This window comes from Emiliania huxleyi (genome assembly GCF_000372725.1).
Source record: "Emiliania huxleyi CCMP1516 unplaced genomic scaffold EMIHUscaffold_1, whole genome shotgun sequence".
NCBI lineage: Eukaryota > Haptophyta > Isochrysidales > Noelaerhabdaceae > Emiliania > Emiliania huxleyi.
Window position 1 is genome coordinate 1,736,978 of NW_005202428.1, and position 20,369 is coordinate 1,757,346.

At 69.0% G+C, this 20,369-nt stretch overlaps 4 protein-coding genes across 4 annotated transcripts; 2 read left to right on the forward strand and 2 right to left on the reverse strand.

Annotated features, from left to right (window-relative positions):
• Positions 1-981: 981 nt before the first annotated feature.
• Positions 982-1,476, forward strand: EMIHUDRAFT_308238 (hypothetical protein; the record flags this gene model as incomplete). Its single annotated transcript, XM_005794224.1, has 1 exon — positions 982-1,476. One exon carries the CDS (start codon positions 982-984, stop codon positions 1,474-1,476), a length of 495 nt encoding a protein of 164 aa, XP_005794281.1.
• A 7,662-nt stretch (positions 1,477-9,138) lies between these two features.
• On the forward strand, positions 9,139-12,198 carry EMIHUDRAFT_194414 (hypothetical protein; the record flags this gene model as incomplete). The annotated part of the gene is made up of 2 exons (XM_005794225.1): positions 9,139-10,935; positions 11,662-12,198. The coding sequence occupies 2 exons, from the start codon at positions 9,139-9,141 to the stop codon at positions 12,196-12,198; spliced, it is 2,334 nt and encodes a 777-aa protein (XP_005794282.1).
• Positions 12,199-15,526: 3,328 nt separating this feature from the next.
• Positions 15,527-17,571, reverse strand: EMIHUDRAFT_420248 (hypothetical protein). Its single transcript, XM_005794226.1, has 5 exons — positions 17,254-17,571; positions 17,089-17,179; positions 16,733-17,013; positions 16,222-16,482; positions 15,527-16,118 (listed from the first exon to the last, which is right to left on the reverse strand). Exons 1-5 carry the CDS (start codon positions 17,541-17,543, stop codon positions 15,905-15,907), a joined length of 1,137 nt encoding a protein of 378 aa, XP_005794283.1. The 5' UTR covers positions 17,544-17,571; the 3' UTR covers positions 15,527-15,904.
• Positions 17,572-17,711: 140 nt separating this feature from the next.
• EMIHUDRAFT_194418 (hypothetical protein) lies at positions 17,712-18,761 on the reverse strand (the record flags this gene model as incomplete). The annotated part of the gene is made up of 2 exons (XM_005794227.1): positions 17,712-18,529; positions 18,602-18,761. The coding sequence occupies 2 exons, from the start codon at positions 18,759-18,761 to the stop codon at positions 17,712-17,714; spliced, it is 978 nt and encodes a 325-aa protein (XP_005794284.1).
• Positions 18,762-20,369: the final 1,608 nt, after the last annotated feature.

The following is a 20,369-nucleotide window of genomic DNA, read 5'->3' on the forward strand; positions in this document are numbered from 1 at the left end:
GACCTCGAGGCGCGCCTCCACGACTTCCTGCTCGCCGACGCCTACGAGCCGCCGAAGGGAGAGGAGCTCAACCGCAAGGCGCCGCTCGCGGCAAAGGCGGCGCGGCGCAAGCGGCGGGAGAGGCTCGAGTACTTCCTCTCGAGCGAGAAGCTCCGCGAGCAGATGCTGGAGATGGAGGCGCAGGAGAAGGCCGACCTGCAGCGCGCGCGAAAGGCGAAGAACAAGGCCGACCAGACGGCGCGCGACAAGGAGGCGCACGCGCACTTCCAGCGCATCACCGTCCACCTCGGCTCCGGCACGCACGCGCCCAACGTCGGCGGTGACATCCAGGAGGAGCTCCGCGCGATCCAGCGGCGCGACGAGCGGGTGCGCACACCCCCGCTCTCACCTCCACCCCTCCCACCCGCACCGACCCTCCACGCCGCGCACGCTCAGGAGGGCCGGCGCGCCTTTTCTTTCAAGGAGAATTTTAACATCGCGCGCGACGGCCGGAAGGAGGCGGGGAAGCTCGAGCAGCTCTACATCAAGCACTGCATGCCCGCCATCTCCCTTTGGCCGAGCGTCGCGTGGCCGACGTACTCCCACGCCTCGCGCTTCGACCACTGGTACACGACCAAGGAGCTCCGCACCTGCCGCCTCTGCTTCGCCCTCACCGCGCAGAAGATGGACGCCGAGGTGCACGCGGTCCTCCTCGCGTCGCTGCACGCGCGGCTGCGCCTCGAGGAGACCATCCCGGATGACAAGTGCGACGACTTCATCGACGGCCTCGTCGAGAAGGGCGAGTACGGCACCGCCGCGGACGAGGTCAACTTCGAGTCGTCCGAGCAGCGCCGCTTCATCGAGGAGAAGTTGAAGAGCGACCTCCGAGAGAGCCGCGCGGAGCGCGGCTGGCTGTGCGGCTGCAAGATGCGCTACCCGATCTGGCGCGAGGGCGGCGCCTACGGCGGCTGCCGCGACTGCTTCGACGCGCAGCTCGTTCAGATGATAGACACGCGCGCCCTCGGCGCCGACGACCCGCGCAAGAAGGCGTGGGTCGACGCGCGCACCTACGAGTGGGACGTCCACTACTTCTACCCGATGGCGGACGCGGCGGCGCGAGAGTTGATGCGGAGCGGCTCTTTCACCGAGACGCACAAGCAGGAGCTTAGGCAGCGGCTGCGTGCCGCGCGCGCGGCGGATGCGGCGGCAGGGTCGGAGGCCGAGGCGGTGGCTGAGGCGGCAGAGAGGGCGGCGAGGGAGAAGGCGCTGGCGGAGGCGGCAGGTTGGGCGGCGGCGGCGGCGGCTGAGAGCGCGGGGATCGACGACGCCTCGCTGCCGTCGGCAGCCGCAAGCGTGGCCGCCACGCCGGGCGCCTTTGCCTCTCGCGTGTGCGCCGACCCCGATTGCGCGGACTGCGCGGCGGAGTTTGAGTGTGTGGCGTGCATGGAGGAGGACGGCGAGGAGCCGTGCGAGGATGAGGGCGGCGTGCTGGTGTGAGTGTGTGAGAGGGCTGGCTCGTGGCTGAGTGTGACCTTCGGTCCTCGCTCTCGGTCGCGCGCGGAGTCTGGATTGTCGCCAGTCGCGAGTGCGCGGGTACGCGTGTGCGTGCGGGTCGGCGTGTGTGTGCATGTGTGCGTGTGGACGCGTGCATTCTCTTTGCGAACACAAGATACACCACACTCTAGCTGTCGCACTGACTGTGACTCACAGTCTGTGTGATGAACGCACACGCACGCATGAGGTCTACCGATGCACAGTACATTCGCGCCACCAAGGACCGCGCGGCACGCACGCGCAGTTGCTGGCCTCGAGGCGCGGTTCCTTGCGCGGCATGCCCTGTGTGTCAGCGCTTCGTCTCGGAGCCGCTCGACTGTACGAGAGTCGGGCTCCGGCCCTCGGTGCCACGGCAGCGACGGCGCGCTCGGCGGAGCGCTGCGAGGCGGGTGGCGGTGCGGCGGCTGCTGCTGATGCTCCTGCCGCGCAGAGCCGTCGTGCCGGCGAGAGGTGGCACACAGCTCGAAGGCGGCGTCGGCGACCGCCGCGCTGGCTCTCTCTCCTCGGCAGACGCCGCTTCGCGTCTCGGCGGCGGCAGCTGCTTCGCCGCGAGAGCGAGGCGACGTACTCGCCTCCGCTCTCGCGGCAGCAGCAAGGAGCGAACGCGCTGGCAGAGCGCTGGGCTGGTCGAGGAAGGCGAACCCGAAGGTCTGTTTTTCCTTTTTTGTCTGAATCGCTTATCCGGGCTGATGAAATAACATCAACCGTTCTGACCTCACGTTACTTCAAAACCTGTAACGTCGACCAGGCACGAACGCAGCGACCAGGCGCGAACGCAGCGACCATCCGAGCGAATCTTTCCGTCGCTGGCATGCATGTCGACAGAGTTGAGCCATTCGCAGGCGGTTTGAGAGTGTACTTTACGGAGAATGGCGTGCAGCGTCATCAGGCCTACTCGCGGTTCGCCGGTCGCTCACTCTCCGTGGAGCAGCAAGCTGCACTAGATGCGGCAGTGTCGGCGATCCGAGGAGTGGCGGCGATCCGAGGCAGTGGCGGCGGAGGAGGTGGCGGCGGCAATCGTCGCGGCGGTGGCGGCGGCAGTGGCGGCGGCAGTGGCGGCGGCGGCGCCGCCGACAGAGGCAGAGGCGGCGGCAGAGGCAGAGGCGGCGGCGGCAGCGACGGCGTAGGTGGCGGCGGCGGCGGCGTGGGCGAGGCGGGTGACGACGACGCGGCGCACGAGCTGCTGCTTCCGGGCGACGACGCGGCGCGCGAGGTGCTCGGTCGGGCGAACCGGGCGACGGGCTTCGAGTTTTCAGAGCCAGCCCGAGCTGTCGAGCGCGTCCTCGCTGAGGCGGCCGACGAGCTTGCTGCGGAGGTGTCCGACGCGGTGCGCGCGGCCACCGTCTGCATTGTCGACACGGGCTTCGTCACGCCGGGGGATACAGAGAGGATTTTCGGCGATATGCGTGACACGACCAACCTGTCCAAGCCACTCCATGCGTGCGCCGGCTGTGGCGTCCGCCACCCGCAGCGGCCCTGCCGAGCCGTCCGCCTCTCCCAGCTCGACGTGCTCGAGGCTGAAGACGGCCTTTCTTGCCTCGCCTTTGATCAGCCGGACGAGGAGGAGCTCGCCGCCCTGCCGTCCGTCCAACTCTTGGGCGCCGACGGCTTGGCGCGAGAGCCGGTCTGGCTCGGCCAGGCCAGGGCCTTCTATCCTAGCGGCGAACCTGACCGAACCTCGTCGCAGCTTTGGCGGCGGCACCGATGGCACCTGCACCCCAACCTTGTCGAGGAGGTGCTGGATGACACGGGCGAGGTGGTGGACGCCGAGGCGAGGCTGTGCTCGACGTGCGAGGCGGCGGCGAGGTCGCCCACGGGCTCCCTCACCGTTGACGCGGTGAGAGCGCTGCGCCCGCGCCGCTCGCTCATGGGCGGCGTCGACTTTGGCGGCATGGACAAGCTCGGCATGGACGAGACGCCCTCGGCAGTCGAGCAGATGATGCTAGCCGATGAGCGCTTATACGGCGTTTTGGTGAAGGTGGTGCCGGACTCGCAGGGCGGCGGGCGCTCACAGGAAGGCGTCTACAAGTTCTCGGGGTCGATGGTGGCCTTTATGCAGCAGCGCGCCGAGGCGCTCGGGCAGATATTTTCCTCGGACAGGGTGGACGATGTGATGGCGGCCTTCCGAGTCAACTTTGTCGACGCGCACAACAAGCGCGGCGCGCTCGAGGCGCGCGCGCTGCCAAGGCTCGGGCCTTGCAGGGTGCGGCCGCACGTGCTGTACAACTACGCTCTCGTACAGTCTGCCGTCGCGACCTGGGCGCGCGATCTCGGCGTCCAGGTCAAGGGCGACTTTCCGCCGCCGGTCTGGCCCGAGGTGCAGGCTGCGGCCAAGCGCGCGAGCGATGGCATTCGCCGGACGGCGGTGCACACGACCGACGAGAGGGCCGAGCGAGCAGTCGCGGCCTCTGACTATGCCGGCACGCGTGCCAACGCCCGCTCGCCAGAGGAGGCGGCGCAGCACGACGACGGCATCGAGTGCGCCGATGGAGACATCACCTTGTCCTCGGCCGCCATCTTTAACGCCAACGACGTGCAGGACGAGACGGACCGGGCAAAGTTCCAGGCGGCGGCGGCAGCGCTCGGGTTTGCACACGCGGGCGGCGAGGCGAGCGGCGAGGCGGGCGGGGTCGCCGCTCCCGACGCTCTTGGCCAGTTTGACGAGGACCTCGTCGACCCCGGAGGTGGCGGTGGCGGCAATGGGCTGCCTAGGGGCGGTGTGGGCGGCGGCGGCGGCGTCGATGGTGGCGGCGGCGTCGATGGTGGCGGCGGCGACGGCGACGGCGATGGCGATCCGCTCGCTTCAGCAGCCGCCGCTCGCGCTGCTCCCGTCGATGGCAACGGCAGCAGCGAGGGCGGTGAGGGGCTGCCGTCGAGCGGCGGTGTCGGCGGCGGCGGCGGATGTGGTGGGCGGTCATTCGGCGACGACCTCACCAACAGGCGGCGGGGGCCTGCGTCATCGCCGCCCAAGGACCGCAGCGGGGGCGCCTCCACGGCCGGACGGCCGGACGCCGTGCTTAGAGCAGGCTTTGATGGGGGCGGTGGCGGCGGTGGGGACGGTGGCGGCGGCGGGGACGGTGGCGGCGACGGCGGTGGCGACGGCGGCGGCGGGCTTGGCAGTGGCGACAGGGGCGTCCATGTGCAGTATCAACTGGACGACCTCTCGGATAGCGACGATGGCATGTTTCCGAATTCGATGTTTCCGCCTTCGGAGAGGGGCGGGTCGGAGAGGGGCGGGTCGGAGAGGGGCGACTCGGGCTCCGGCTCCGAGGACATGTGGGAGAGCCCTCCGCGACCTCAGGCGTCGCCTCGCCCCGCGGCGCCGCAAGCCGGCCCGTCGGGCGCCGCCTCCCCGCCGGCTGCGCGCACCGTCAACGTGGGGCGCGCCAACGAGGCGACCAACGAGTTTACGGACAACGACAAGATCATCTACGGCGCGTTCTGGCACCGCTTCATGTTTCGGCGCGGGCTGCAGGGCGTCGCGTCGGTCGACGCCATGACGGCGCAGCACCTGCTCTTCCAGTTCGACGGGCGCTTCGCTCACGACTTGATGTTCATCTACTGCCTCGCTGACCAGACGCGGCGGCACGCGGTCACGCGCTCGGTGTCGGCGCGCTGCAAGACCGGGCATGGCGCGGCGGACGAGTTCATCAGCATGGTGGCCGACTCCAGCTTCGGCGAGAAGGTCGCCGAAGCGATCCGCAACCCGCGCAGCGACGCGGGCTTCGAGGCGCTCGCCACGCCTCGGCCTCTCCAAGCCAGGGTCGCTCCCTCCCCGCCAACTGCTCCCTCGTGCCTCTCGTCGTAGGTGATGAAGCGCCTCCTCCCGGTGATCAGGGCGTCTGGCGCCGCCGTCCCCTGGAGCAACCTCGAGCGGGCGCACGCCATCACCAAGCTGTACGCGGGCATGCGGCGCTACGGCAGCGGCACCACCTTCTTGAGCTGGAACCTCGACGACGTCAACCACCCCACGGTCATGCGGCTCTCCGTCCGCTCCTGTGACAACACCAACTTCCCGTGCGACCCGAGCGTGCTGCTTCGCTACCTCAAGGGCGAGGACATCGACGACGAGGAGAGGCTAAACCTCGCGCAGGTCATCGCGGGGCGGGAGGACGCGACAATCGAGGTTGCGCTCTCGGAGGTTGCGCGGCAGCGGCTGGCGAACAACAGTCCGGTCGCCGCCGCCTCCGTCTTCCACATGCTGACCGAGTCGATGATGACGGACTTGATCGGGCTGCCGCCAAGCAAGCACGGCCCAGGGCGCTTAGGCCGCTGCTCTCGGTCGACGGAGGAGCCGCTGCAGCGCGCGCGGGGCGCGGCGGGCAAGTGCCGCAAGTGGGAGTACCAGATCGAGACGGACGGCAGGCAGTCGTTCCATATCCACGGCACCATCCACGGCGGCGCCGACACGACGGTGCTGCAGACCGCGGCGGGGATCGCGGCGTTTGAGCGAGCTGTCTGCGCCGTCCTCGACTCGCAGTACCACGCGGAGCTCGCGCCCGAGCTGCTCGCGCTGCACTCCTTCAAGCAAATCAAGGGGCTGCTTCTCGCCAGCAGAAAGGTCCGCCTCCGCCGCATTTCCGCGATCCTTTCGCCGCGCCACCTCACCCCGCCGCTGTCGGCATCGCGTAGGCCATCCACTCGCAGCCCGAGGCGAAGCTGGGCGACATTCTCACGCACGCCTCGCTCGCCACCTTGAACAAGGGCGTGCACATCCACTGCAAGACCTGCCGCAAAGGCAGGTACGGCTGCCGGCAGTGCCGGCTCGCCAAGAGGTCCGGCCACCCGGTCGCGGAGACGCGCTGCGTCGAGTGCGTGCTGCCCGCGGGCAGGGGAGCAGTGGTGGAGGGAGCCTTCGACTGGCGCTGTCCGATCTGCCACCGTTTCGACGGCGAGTCGGTCGCCAAGGCGGACCAGAAACGGGACATCCACTTTCAGGTTCGGCTCCCGCGCCGAGACCCTGACGCCGATCCGCATAAAAGGCTCGTCGTGTACGAACTGAGGCGCCGGCAGGTGGCGGCGCAGCTGCGCGGGCGGCCCGTCTCCGGCTCCAGCGCCGAGGACCTAGCGAGGGGCGCGGGGCGGGGGGCAGCAGCGCCTCTGCTGCCGGGGCAGCGGCCGGCCGAGCCGTCGGACGACGCGCCGCCGGTGGACGTGCCCTGGACGGACGCCTCCGGCGCCGCCTGCTCTCGCCCGCTCACCGCCAGGGAGCGGCGGGCGATCCTCGACCACTACCACGGCAGCCTCCGCACCACGTACCACGCGTCCGTCCCGTCGCGCTTGGCCGAGGGCGACTTCTGGCGGCAGTACTTTTCGGTTAAGCAGGCCGTCTTGTCTGGGGCGGCCACCCACGAGCTCTTCAAGCCGGAGCACTACGCGCCGCGCCCGCCTCCGCTGGACGCGCTGGTCCACCTGCTCGAGATGGGCCCCGACCGCGTGTCGGCTGAGCTCGACCACGCGGAGCACGTCCGGCGCGTGCGCGACGTCCTGTCGTCGCCGCTCGCGCGCTGGTTCATTGACGGTGCGGGCTTTGTCAAGCGCGAGGAGCTCGACGAGCGGCTTGGGCGGCTCGAACGGAGCGCTCCACTCGCAGCCGCGGCGGCGGCGAGCCTCGCGTCGCTCAACTGCCAGCAGGGCGCCGTCGTCGATCACTTTCCCGGGCTGGGCGCCTGCTCCGGTAGCAACCAGGCCGCCTACCCTCTCGGCGCGGGCGGCGCGGCCAGGACGGCCGGCTTCTACCAGAGCAAATACGAGACCAAGCAGTCGGTCGCGGTGCGCGAGGTGATCCCGCAGATGGTCGACGTGAGGAAGCACGTCGACCAGTGGCAGTCGAAGGCGGCCGACAGCGGCACGGCTGAGCGCACGGCCAAGCACTTTGCGCAGCGGCTGCTCATCACGGCGGGCGTGGAGGAGCTCTCGCCCATCGTCGCCGTCAGCCTCGTCCTCGGCCACGACTCGGGCTCAACCTCCGAGGGCGACGTCTACCTCTACGCCTGGGACGCGCTCAAGCAGCGGCGGGGGGGCGGCGCGGCGGGCGGACCAGACGACGCCAACCTCCCGCCGGAGGAGGACGACGCCGACGCGGAGGCCAGGGAGGGGCGCGGCGATCTGATGGCCGCCGCCATGCAGCACGAGGACCAGGAGCTTGTCGAGCAGGCGCTCGCGGAGGGCGGGATGGAGGGTCTCGCGCTGCTGCTGGGCGGCGACAAGGCGCCGCTCGCGTCTGGCGGCGACTTTGACTTTGTCGACACCGAGGCGGGCTCCACGACGGGCTACGCGCCGGTCTATAAGCTGGAGGACGGCAGCCGCGTGGCGATCGCACAGTCCGTCACCTACGACCTGCGCGACCCGCGCCTCGCCGCCTTCAACCTGCTCGAGTACATCAGCTGCCTCCGCCTCAAGAAGCTGGAAAAGGGGCAGGATCGCCGCCGCGGCGGCGGCAGCGGCGGCGGCGGCGGCGGCGATGGCGGCGACGGGGACGACGAGGAGGAGGCGGAGGCGGAGGAGCCCGCCGCCGCTCCGCAGGCGCGTGCGGGGGGCGCGGGTCGGCACGGCAACGAGCTCTTTCGGCTGCTGGACGAGCACGCGCTCTCCGCGACGCACCGGCTGCTGGCGCGCTCCAAGTTTCTGATGCCCGTCCTGGCGGGCAAGCCTCCGCCGAGGGCGCCGCCCGAGCTCGGTGGCCGGCAGCCCACGCGGTCCTGGAACAAGCAGGCGCGCGTCTTTGCCGAGTACTACCTGGGGCTCTTCAAGCCGTGGGGCCAGTCCGTGCCCGCCGGCGCCACCGCGGCCGGCGGGCCCGTGGCGGAGTGGGACGCCTACGTCGCCGCGCTGCAGCGGGCGGCGAGCGCACCGCCCGGCGAGGGCGACGCCGACGCGGCCTTTGCGCGCCAGCTGGCCGCCGGCCGCCTCTTCCTCATCGACACGGTCATGAACTCGCTCCGTGTCGACTCGCAGCTCGGAGCGATGGCGCAAAAGTTTCGCAACCGCAGCGGCCAGATCTGGAGGGAGATGCGCGGCGCCGATGCGGCCGCGGCCGCCGACGATCTGACGGCGGCAGCAAACGGCCAGGTTGACGCCGAGACTGCAGCGGCGATCCGGGAGACGTCGTCTCGCGTGGCGGCGGCTGGCCTGCGCGCCGACGAGCGCGACAAGCGGTTGGCGGCGGCGTCGAAGCGGGAGGGCGCGGCCAAGCTCCTCGGAGCTGCCATGAGCCGGCTGTGCCCCATTGGCGACGCCGCGCCCGGCGCTGCGGCGGCGGTGCCGCCGCAGCTCCACCGGTCGACGTGGCTGCGCCGCGGGGGGGCGCTGCACGTCCCCGCGCCCACGAGACCCATCGAGGCGCTGCGGGAGCGCCTCAAGCAGCGGGAGCCAGCGGCGGATGCAGGGGCGGGGGGGGGCGCTGAGCCAGACGGCCCGGGCCAGGCAGCGGGGTGGGGCGGCGGTGGCGGCGGCGGCGGCGGTGGCGGCGGTGGCGGCGGCGACGCGCCTGTGTGGCCGCCGCCGGAGCTGGACGAACTGGCGTGGGGCGACTTTGACCGGGAGAAGGCGGGGTGGAAGGCTCTCTACGATCCGCCCCAGCCCGGCGCGCCGCAGCCGCCGCCGATGCGGCCGCTCAACCCCGAGCAGCGGTCGGCGCTGCACACGATCCTGTCGACTCTGCGGCTGCGGAGGCAGCATCTCGACTCTGGCCGCAGCCGCGCCGAGGCGAGGCAGCTGGTCCGCGCAGCCAATCTCTCGTTCTACATTCTGCTGCAGGGGCAGGGCGGCACCGGCAAGTCGGCCGTGGTGGAGGCGCTCGAGGCGCTGATGGCGCGCTTCCATCTCGGGCGGATCCTCAAGACGGGGTACACGGGCGTGTCGGTGGCGCCGCACCGCGGCGTCACGCTGCACTCGCTCTGCGGGCTCAACGCCAAGCGGAAGGGCGGCGGCACGGCCATCGACCCCAATTCTGCCCGGCAGAAGCTCGAGGGGCTCATCGGCGACCCCGACGAGATTGGCCTCCTCTTCATCGAGGAGGGCTCCTTCCTCGGCGAGGGCTTCTTCAAGATCGTCGACAAGCGGCTGAGGCTTCTCTTCGGCTGCCTGGACGACGCGTGCAAGACCGAGCCCTTTGGCGGCCTGCCCGTGCTCATGGGCGCCGACATGTGGCAGCTATCGCCGTGCAGGGCGACCGCCATGTACAAGGACCTCGTCGATCGCGACGTCGGGGGCATGGCCAGGCCCGCTCTCCCCGCCCGCAACGGCGACGAGGTTGACGTGGAGGACGGCGTCGACCTCTTCCGCCTCTTCCAGCGGCTGCGCCTCGAGCGCTCGATGCGCGCGGCTGGCGACCAGCGCTTTGCGGCGGACCTGGGCCAGATGCGCCGCACGACTGTGGAGCAGCCGGTCCCGAGCCGGCTCGTGGACGACCTCCGCGACATCAGCCCCGCCGATGTGCAGGAGGACCCCTCGTGGCTGGCGGCGCCGCTGATGGTGCTGACAAAGTACAAGCGCGACTTCTTCAACGACCTGAGGGGCAGGGCGCTCGCCCGCGCGACCGGCTCCCTGTTCGTGCGGTGGCCCACCACGCTGCGCGGCAAGCAGGCCGAGACCATCGACGCGGCGCACCTCGCCTCGGCGCGCTCCCACGAGCCGGGCCTCTGGGAGTACTTTGTCGCTGGCGCCCCGTGCATGATCACCGACAACATCAACCCCGGCAAGGGCATCGCCAACGGGACGGAGGCGTTCTACCACTCGCTCTCCTTTGAGTCGGGGCAAGTGCCTCCCCAGCTCGAGGCGGCGCTCACGCAGGGCGGCTACGCCGAGGTCACGCTGGACGCGCCGCCGCTCTCGGTGAATGTCGCCGTGCGCGGCCGCGACTGCCGCCTCTCGGACGACGAGACGCTCGTGCCCGGCCTCGTCGACGACGGCTTCGAGGCGGCGCCGACGCCGACGGGCCCTCGGCCGGGCAAGGAGCACCGCGACGGCGCCTCCGGGCGTGGCTACTACAGCATCGAGCCCGAGCCGCTGTACGTGGTGCCGGTCGGCTTCACGTCGAAGGACGACGAGGAGGTGGACCTCGGCTCGTCCTACTCGGCGCACTACAACCTCCCCGCAAAGGTGGTCGTTAAGCCGCTCGCCGTCATGATGGCGCTAGCCGTGACCGACTTCAAGCTGCAGGGCAAGACGCTGCCCAAGCTGATCCTCAACCTGACTGGCGAGATGAAGTCGATGCAGCTCACCTCCTTCTACGTGGGCGTCTCGCGGACGACATCGTTTGCTGGCCTCCGCGCGCTGACCGGCTCCTCGGACAAGAAGCTCGGGTTCCTCAAGGACCTCGTGCACGCGTGGCAGCTCGGCGTGTGGGACGAGGGCTACGATGAAAACGGCTTTTGGGACGCCGACAAGGCGAGGGAACTGGTCGCGGCTGCGCAGAAGCGAGAGGAGACGGCCAGGAAGGCGGCGCGGCGGCGCAAGGCTGCCGAGGCGCGGCGGGCGCAAGGCGGCGGCCGCGGTGGGCGGGGCGGCGGCGGCGGGCGGGGCGGCGGCAAGGGCCGCGGCCGCGGTGGCACGGGTGGCGAGGGCCGCGGCGGCAAGGGTGGCGCGGGCGAGGGCTGTGGCGGCGCAGAGGGCGGCGCCGGGCGAGGTGGCGGTGGCAGGGGCGGGGGCAGGGGCGAACGCGGCCGCGGCCGCGGCCGGGGACGCGGCCGCGGCGGCGAGGGAGCGGGCGAGGGAGCCGGCGGAGGCGGCGGCAAGGGCGGCAAGGGCGGCAAGGGCGGCAAGGGCGGCAAGGGCGGCAAGGGCGGCAAGGGCGGTGTCCCCGTCGGCTCACCCTCGCGTGCCTCGCGTGCCGCCGACGAGCAGCGGCGGCAGCGCGGCGAGGCGGCGAACGCTGCCCGGCAGCGTCTGCCTCCCACGCCCAAGCGCCAGGCCGAGGGCGAGGGCGATGGGTGGCCAAGGCGGAGCCGACCGCGGCGCGAGGTCTTGTCTGTCCTGGTCGCGCAGCGCCTCGAGCTCCTCACGAAGGCGGGTGCGCCGTGGCCGCCGCCGACGGGTGCCGCTGCCGCCTCTTCTGCTGCCGTCGGCGTGCGGCGTCTCCGCGCCCGCATCGTCGACTACTGGCCTGGCTCGGCGGGGATACGGCAGGAGCTGCAACGCTGGCTCGAGCGCCTCGGCTGGATCGTCTCGCAGACGGATCGCGCCGAGTTGGAAAGCTTGGGCAGCCGCGGCTGGCAGGTTGGCGACTCGTGCGGCATCGTGGCGTGTGCTGCGGTAAACTTGCTGCTTGCTGCGGTCGGTCAGTGGTTCACCATCAATCTGGACGAGTGCATCCACCGCGACCATATCGCCGCAGCGCGGCGCGCCCTCGGGCTGGGATCGCTGGGATCGTCGACCGTGATCGAGACCGAGCAGGTGATCCAGCTCGTCGGGAAGCGTTATTTCGCTCGGTTTGCGTTATCCGAGGCCGGCGGGAGCGGGGATGTGCGCGATGCGATGGGGGCCCTTAAGTGCCGCGTGGAGAGGGACGTGGCCGTCGTCTCGCTAGATGGCCTCCTCGCAGGCGTGTTGGAACGCCGCGGTGGAGGCGCCGGAGCCAGCCCGTCGGTCTACATCGTGAACACCGGCATGTCGAGCAGCGTCGGCCAGGACAACCACTGGTTTACCGTCGCGTTGGAGTTTTGAGCGCGTGTGCGCGCGTGTGTGTAGAGTCTTCATTACTACTCGACGTAGAGTACTGTAGCAATACACACTCTGTGACATCCGCGACGACAAGACGTACACGCGCGCACGAGGTCTACCGATGCACAGTACATTCGCGCCACAAAGGACCGCGCGGCACGCACGCGCAGTTGCTGCCCTCGAGGCGCGCTCTCCTTGCGCGGAATGCCCTGTGTGTGTCAGCGCTTGGCCTTGGAGCCGCTCGACTGTACGAGAGTCGGGCTCCGGCCCTCGGTGCCACGGCAGCGACGGCGTGCTCGGCGGGTGGCGGTGTGGCGGCTGCTGCTGATGTCCGCTGCCGCGCAGAGCTGTCCTGCCGGCGAGAGGTGGCACACAGCTCGAAGGCGGCGTCGGCGACCGCCGCGCTGGCTCTCTCTCCTCAGCAGACGCCGCTTCGCGTCTCGGCGGCGGCAGCTGCTTCGCCGCGAGAGTAGCGAGGCGACGTACGCGCCTCCGCTCTGCGGCAGCAGCAAGGAGCGAACGCGCTGGCAGAGCTGCTGGCTTCACAGGCCTGTTGAGTGCGAGGCAAGGTGAAGTGAGCGGATGTGCCGGGCAGGACCGGGCAGGGCAGGCGGGGCGGGGCGGGGCAGGGCACCGCGCGGTGGTAGACCTTCAACTGTGGAATCGCCGGGTTCAAATCCCCGGGTTCGCAGCAGTGTCACGTCGTTGACGGTGGGTAGGGTCAGGGCGGGGCGGGGCGCATGCGGCGCGCATAGGGTGGGGCACGCACCAGCGGTCGCTGCCTAGTGTGCGCACACGCGCGCGACGAGCTCGTCGGCTAGGCTGTACTCTCCTCCTTAACGTCCGGCCGTTCCGGGGAACGGGGTGGGGATGTCCTGATCGACCTGCAACACAGGCAGTCGGTGACGGTAACGAACGGGAAGCTGTTTGGGAAGTGGGCGTCGCAGGGCGGGCCGGAAGGCGGGCGGGCGCGAGCGGGCACGAACGATCTTGTCCGTGGTCGTGCGCACGCACACCATATTGCCATTGTTACGGCAAGGCGCCATTTGAGGGAGGTGCGGACCATCCCTCAGACGATCCTTGCGCGCTGGCGGTGTGGTGCGGGAGACCGCAGGAGCGAGAGGGGCGGGCCGGGGCCGGAGGGAGGCGGACGCGCGGGCGGGCGCGCGGGCGTCGAGGGTGGGGCACGGACGCGCCTGGCGCCAACCGCCTCGGCTCCGTACGCGGTCGTAGCATGGTACGCGTAATAGAAGGAACTCCGTCGGAGCTTCCGGTTTGCGACATCCTTTTGCTTGGCCGGGGGACTAAGGCACTCTTGCTCATTTCTCTCTCTAAGAGTAGGGCGACTGGCGACGGCAAAAATGCAAGCCCCGCCCCTGGCCACTGTAAAACGGGCACGCCAAAGGGATTCCCCTCTCGTATAGGACCGAACTTCCCTCTTCTTTTTTGGGCGCTGCAGCGGCGCCTCAACACGCAACAGCACTTCAGGACACTGCCAACCCATGTCTGTGCCAGCAGAGCTGTCCTGCAACCTGTGCTGGGAGACGCTCGAGGTGCCACCTCTCCACGTTCGCTCCCCGCGCCCACCGCCTTTCCAGCTCGGCCTCGCCGCCTTGCGACGCAGCCGCTGGCGCTGCGGCGGGCGTCGGGTGAATTCTTCGCGTTGACCGAACGGACCCTCTGCCCGCAGCCACCATTCATCGTTACCTCGTGTGGCCACGCATTCTGCAAGAAGCACACGAACCACCCAAAGTTTGACCCGTCGACCTGCCCCGGCTGCCGCGGGCATGTCCCTCGCGTCGGTGGTCTCCGTGAGATGACGTACTTTCTCGGCGAGTCGGACCAGCGCATTCTCAACGGCTCTCACCCTGACACTGTCATGCAGTCGTGTCTCAGCGCGGTCAACTTCTGGCGCGCGCTCCGCCCCGCCGCCCGCGCCGCCTTCCACGCCACGGTGAACTATCCGCGCGCTCACCTCTGAGCTCCTGCGCACTGCTGCGCTCCTGACGACAGGGTGAGCCAGGAGCGGAACCGTGGCGACTACGCGATGCACCGGATGGCGAAGCTGCAGGAGAGCAAGGACCATCTCAAGCAAAAGTTCCAAGCGGCGTACCAGGACGTCGAGGCGAACCTCAAGCACGAGCGGGAGCTGCGGCAGCAGGCTGAGGCGGCGCATGAGGAGATGCAGCAAGAGAACCTGCACGTCAAGCAAAAGTACCAAGAGGAGGCGCGCAAAGTTCACGCGATGCAGGAGACCATCATCTCGCTCAAGCGAAAGCGAGGCGACTCTGGAAACGTCTCGACGATGGGCAGCCCGTTGCGCAGTGGCACGCCGCACCGACCAGGTGATGCGCCCTCGCCACACATTGCTCCTGCTCACACACCGGTTGCGGCCGCGAGAGGCGGGCCGACACACGCCTGGCGACACACGCCTGGCGCGCCATAGGCGGGGCCGAGTCGCCGTTTCGAGGCGGCGGGGCCGCGCCAATGGCGTCGCCGCACCGCAACAGCTACGACCGCGGCCCGCCTGCGACCTCGTCCTTCAGCCGGCACCGCTCTCCGATACTCGGCGGCGGCGGCCTGGGCAATGGACTCGGCGGTGGGGGACTGTCCCTATCACGCATGGGCACGCCCGTCCGGCGGAGCCCTGCGTCGACTCCTCGCTTCTCGAGTGGCGTGCTCGGATCGCTGTGCGCCGCGGGCCCCGCCCGCAATGGCACGAATACACAAACGGACCCGTCTCCGCACGGCTGTAGGTCGGGAAGTGGGATCGGCGGGCAACGGCTTGGAGGGGCTGGCCGACGGACCAGTGCGACGCCAAACCTGTTTGGCAAGTGAAGGTGCGAGCAGATTGGGAGGCAGGCAGATTGGGAGAAGCAGGGGCGCGCCGTTTTCCTTTTCGGAGCGCTCGTCAAGGGCACTACGGTGAGAGAGACCATAGCTGACACCACCGTGCGCGCATGCTTGGGGTGCTCGGAGCATCAGTTGCAATTCATCGCTGCGCAGGCCGCAGTGCGGGGAATCACAAAACCCGCTGGGAGACGAGGCAGGGCGGGGGGAGGGAGGCCGCGCCACGGGGAGTTCGGGCTTCTCGGCGGGGGGATCGACGATGTCAGTTGGGGCCGCCGCCCTCTGCTCAGGGCGATTGTGCGTTTTGTGAGCGAGGCGGCGCGAACGTGTGGCAGAGATTGGATGCGCCGATCGTGATGCGCACATCCACAACCGATGCGGAGCGCTCTCGCGCGGCTTTGGGGGCTTTTGCGCGGCCGCACGAAAAACTCAAAAAGTGATCCGAGGGGCCTGTGGGTTTGTCGCCACGCTGTGTGAGGTGTGTCCGTGTATGTATTATTTACCAGAGCCGTGCGAACACGTCACAGCTCACAGAGGTCGTTTCGGTTCTCCTGGGGATCCTGCACCCGCACGCGGACGAGCATCACGGGACCACGACGCACGAGGAAAGAATAGGGCTCGACAGCGCGAGCACGCGCGATGCGCGGCGATCAGAGACAGCGCCCGCGACACGTGGTGGCGCTGCGCGCGCGAGAGAGAGCGCGTCGCACATGCACCCGGAGAGAGAGACCGCATGCGAGGGTACAACTCCATGGTAGCTGAGAGTAGCTGGGCCAAGCACGGCGCACGTGGACGTGGTGCTAGATAGAGCCTGCTCTCAGAAGGGACGAGCGCGCGCGCAAGCGGCCCGGCTGCGGCTTCAGACCGCATCGACGCCGTGCCGCTTCGCGCCCTGCCCCTCGCTGCTCGCAGCCGCGGCGGTCATGCGTCGGTTCCGGAGCAGCGAGGCGGCGACGCCGCCGGTGAGCAAGCCGACGATGACGGCGAGCGAGGTGAAGGCGCTGACGTGGAAGTGGAAGAACTCGACCACCATCTTCGCGCCGACAAAGAAGAGGATGAGCGCGACGGCGTGCCTGCGGCCAAGGCGCGGCGGGGTGGGGCGGGGGCGGGGTGGGGGCGCGCCGGCGCGAGCCGCCGCGAGTCTCTGGGAGGTATGTGGTGTGGTGTGCGGCGCGCCGCAGGTAGTAGAGCGACTCGACCGACTTGGAGAGGAGGAGGTAGAGGGAGCGGAGGGCCATGAGCGCAAACACATTCGAGGAGTAGACGACCATCGCGTCGCTGGTGATGCCGACCACCGCGGGGATCGAGTCGACGGCGAAGATCACGTCCGACAGCTCGATCATCACGAGGACCACGAGCAGCGGCGTCGCCTTGCGCACGCCGTTCACCTTGGTCATGAACTTCTCGCCGTCGTAGTAGTCGGTGGCGTCGACGAAGCTGGAGCGGGGCGGGTGGGGGGGTGCTCGGCATGGGGGGCGCGCCGGGGGATCGAGTCGCGAGGTCTCGGTGTCGTAGGGTCGCGAGGTCTCGGTGCCGTGGAGGAGCGGGCGTGCGGCGGCCGCGGCGGGGGGTGGGCGGCAGTGCGGGTGGCGGTGCGGGTGGCGGTGCGGGCGGCGGTGCGGGTGGCGGCACAGCAGGGCGGTGGCGGTGGTGCAGGGGCATATGGGCAGGCAGGAGGAGAGCGGACCGAGTGGCGATCTTCATCATGGCGTTGTCGGCGAGGTCGGTCTCGTGCTCGGGCATGAGCATCTTGATCGCGGAGACCACCAGCACCAGCGCGAAGACGAGAAGCACCGGCCGGAACCTCTGCACCACCGCGACACCGACGCCGATCATGACGGCGCGGAGTGCGAGCGCCGTGAGGATGCCCCACTTGAGGACGCGCTGGGTGTACTGCTCGGGGACCTTGAAGTAGTCGAAGATCATCAGGAAGACGAACAGGTTGTCCACCGAGAGCGACTTCTCTACCTGCCGGCGGCGGCGGCCGCACCACCCGGGTCAGGTGACAGGCAGAGGCCAGCAAGGCGGGAGGAGAAGGTGCACCAGGAAGGCGGTGAAGAAGTTGATGCACCCCTCGCTGCCCTTCATCGGTAGCACGACCCCAACCCCGAACGCGATGGTCGCGACGAACGACCTGCGCGCCGCCAGGGCAATGTCACCACCTCTGCTCCACAGCGAGTGCACGACGCGAGCCGGGCCGGAACGCACCATATAGTGGCGATGATCGCCCGCCGGTAGGCAAGACTCCGGCCCTTGACGACATAGGGCGCGCGCGCCGCCAGCAGCGTCTGCTGCGACTTGAGGCCAGCTCCTCGCCGCGGGTTGAGCCGAGGCCGCACCTCGTGGTTCGCCACCCACTCGTCGAGCGGCTCCAGAGGCACCTCGCTGAAACCGGCAGAGGCGTCGATCCTGCGCTTCGCGAGCATCGGCAGCCGGTCCGACGGTCTAGCCGCGCACAGCGACAACCCGAGCAGAGCCAGCACACAAAACCTCTGCATAAGCTGTTGCGCTGCAGCCCTAGCTTCTCGCACGTCTTCTTCACAGCGCGCTCGCCCCCTCGCCGGGCCATGTCCGCTCCTGCGTCTGACAAGCGCTCGGACGACCCTCACAGCTCACACCTCTCTCTCTCACTCTCTCTCAACACCAAAAAGATCACTTTCACTTTGTTACTGCGGTTCTCGATTAATGACCTGCTCTACCGAGGCGGGGATCGACCCGCCGCACCCGCCCGCCTTCTCGGCGAAGGCGGCTCGCAGCCACGAGGTGTTGATGCGGAAGGGCGCCCGCTCGCTCGGCTGGAGGTTCTCCCACTGCTTTGTCATGTTGAAACTGGGACACCTCCGGCCGTGGGCCCTGCCTGGCGAGCCCCTCGGCAGGCCTTCGGACCGCCAGAGAGAGTGACGCGGCTTTTCTGCCTTCTTGAGGGCGTCGGCCTGCGAGATCTGCTTGCCCTTGCGGGCAACCTGCCACTGATGCAGGTTCGGCGGCTGGTGGACGTCGATGTAGACATACGCAGCCTGCCAGCCGAAGAAGTTGTAAGCGCGCGCCTCCAGGTCAAAGTCGTCGGCGCCCATGTGGAAGCAGCCCTCGTCGAGGTAGCCGAGGGCTCGCGCCGCGCTCGCCCGTAGCAGCAGCGGCCCTCGCGGCGTGAGTCCCCGGAAGGCGACCGCCTGCTTAGCGACGGGGACACGGCCGCGCTCCTTGCGGCCGTTGCCAGCACACCAGCGGTTGTGCGAGCGCTGGCCGGGCATCGCACAGCGCCCTGAGACGGTGGTCACGCTCCGGTCCGCGGCCATTGCGGCGGCGAGCCAGAGGTTCCAGCCGGGCTCGTGGGCCATGACGTCACTCTGCACGAGGAGAAAGGCAAATGTGGGGTCGAGAAGCCGCATCCCGAGGTTTTCCGACGCCGTCTCGAAAAGAGGAGGTGCACGGGGCGCGGTTTCGAAGACAACGTACCGGTGGAGGAAGCCAGCGGAGCCATGCCCTGCGGTCGCCGAGGTACAGCTCGACGCTCGCGGCAAGAGAGATAACAAAACGTCGCGCGAGCCATCATTACAGTCGTCGAGCACAACCGCCATCTCCCATTCGCCGGCGATAGAGCTGAGGAGAGAAGGAAGAGTCACGCCGAGAGAGGAAGCTCGATTGTGCGCCGTCAGCACGAGACCGTACGCCGCTCGTCGACTCGTCGCAAAGTCGACTGTGGCGACGACTGGCATGGGCAGCCACCGTTCCTGCTACTGTCCACTATGAAAGTGTGAACAGGTTACCTGTCGGTGTAACGACATTCGCGCCGCATGGTGGCCGCGCTGCGCCGCTCGCCGCTGGCGCGCGGCTGATCGCGGCGCCGACCCCGCGGCGGCGCCATCTCACGCAGCGGGGCGCGTCGCGTCGTCGGCGCCAAAACGGACGCGAGCTCGCGGCGCGGCCGTCGCTCGCCGCCTCCTCCCTTGCCGTCTCCTCCCTCGCCGCCTCCTCCCTCGCCTTCGCCTCCACCCTCGCCGCCTCAAGTAAGCTGCTCGCCGCGGAAGCTGCTCGACAGGTGCCTTGCAGCTACGTATTCTCGTATTATCTTCGAGTAAGGCGTCTCGCAGCTGCGTATTCTTGTATTCTCGTCGATTAGTGTAGGTACTGCGTGGGGGCGGTACGTATTCCCGTATCACGTATCACTAGCTCCGAGTAGAGGGGGCGTCCTTGCAGTTAAGGGGAAACCTGGTACGCGGGGCTAACCCTCGGAGAGTATTCTTTAGCTCCGAGTAGAGGGGGCGTTCCGCAGCTAGGGGGACCCACAGCGCGAGGGAAAAATTCCGCCGCTGGGGGAACCCCGGAGCGCAGAACCAACCCTCGGAGACCCGTGTTATGGCCCTGCGAACGCGCACCCCCCCCCACGGTCGAGGAAGAGGGTGCGTTCTGCAGTTAAGGGGTAACCCGGTACACGGAACCATCCCTCGGAGACGTGTTATGGCCCTGTCCACTAGCTCCGAGTAGAGGGGGCGTCCTGCAGTTAAGGGGAAACCCGGTACGCGGGTCCAACCCTCGGAGAACTGTGTTTACTTTAAGGCCCTTGCCCTGCGAACGCGCACCCCCGGGGCTAGGGCTCTCTAGCCCGTAACCCGATACCGATCATCCGGCCCGCTGGATGCGCTTCTCAGCTCACCGGCCCTGGATGTGAGGTTGCCGACTGCACTCCAAGTGCTCCAAGGTGGAGCTAACCCTCGGAGACCCGTGTTTGCTTTAAGGCCCTTGCCCTGCGAACGCGCACCCCCGGGGCTAGGGCTCTCTTGCCCGCAACCCGATCCCAATCATCCGGCCCGCTGGGTGCGCTTCTGAGCTCCCCGGCCCTGGATGTGCGGCTACTGACTGCACTCCAAGTGCTCCAAGGTGTGGGAGCAGCAGCTTCTGACCACGGCGCCGCAGGCGCCTGTTGATAGGTCCAGGTGATAGCCCTGGATGGGCAATACATACGCCTCACTGGGCCTTAGATCGCCCGACCGCGTCCCGGTGCTCTGTGGTCGGATTTCGGTGACGCCGCCGCACCGCGGCGACCGCGCCGCGGCCGGGGACCCTCCGGAGGCCGAGGGGATGGCCGTGACGGACCGGGACGAGCTCTGGGAGGTTCAGTGTCAGTGTATATATTGTAGAGACTAACCATGTTCACAATATCTCTCAGTCTAGCTAAGCCTGGGAAGGCGATGCCGGGGCCGTACAGCAGCTTGATGTGGTGCTTCTTGAAGTTCAAGCCTCTCTGTAGACAAAAAGAGTTTTTGAGAATTCGCTCCCATCGAAAGAGGCAGACGACCAAGGGTTAGGGTGGGCGACGGCTAGCA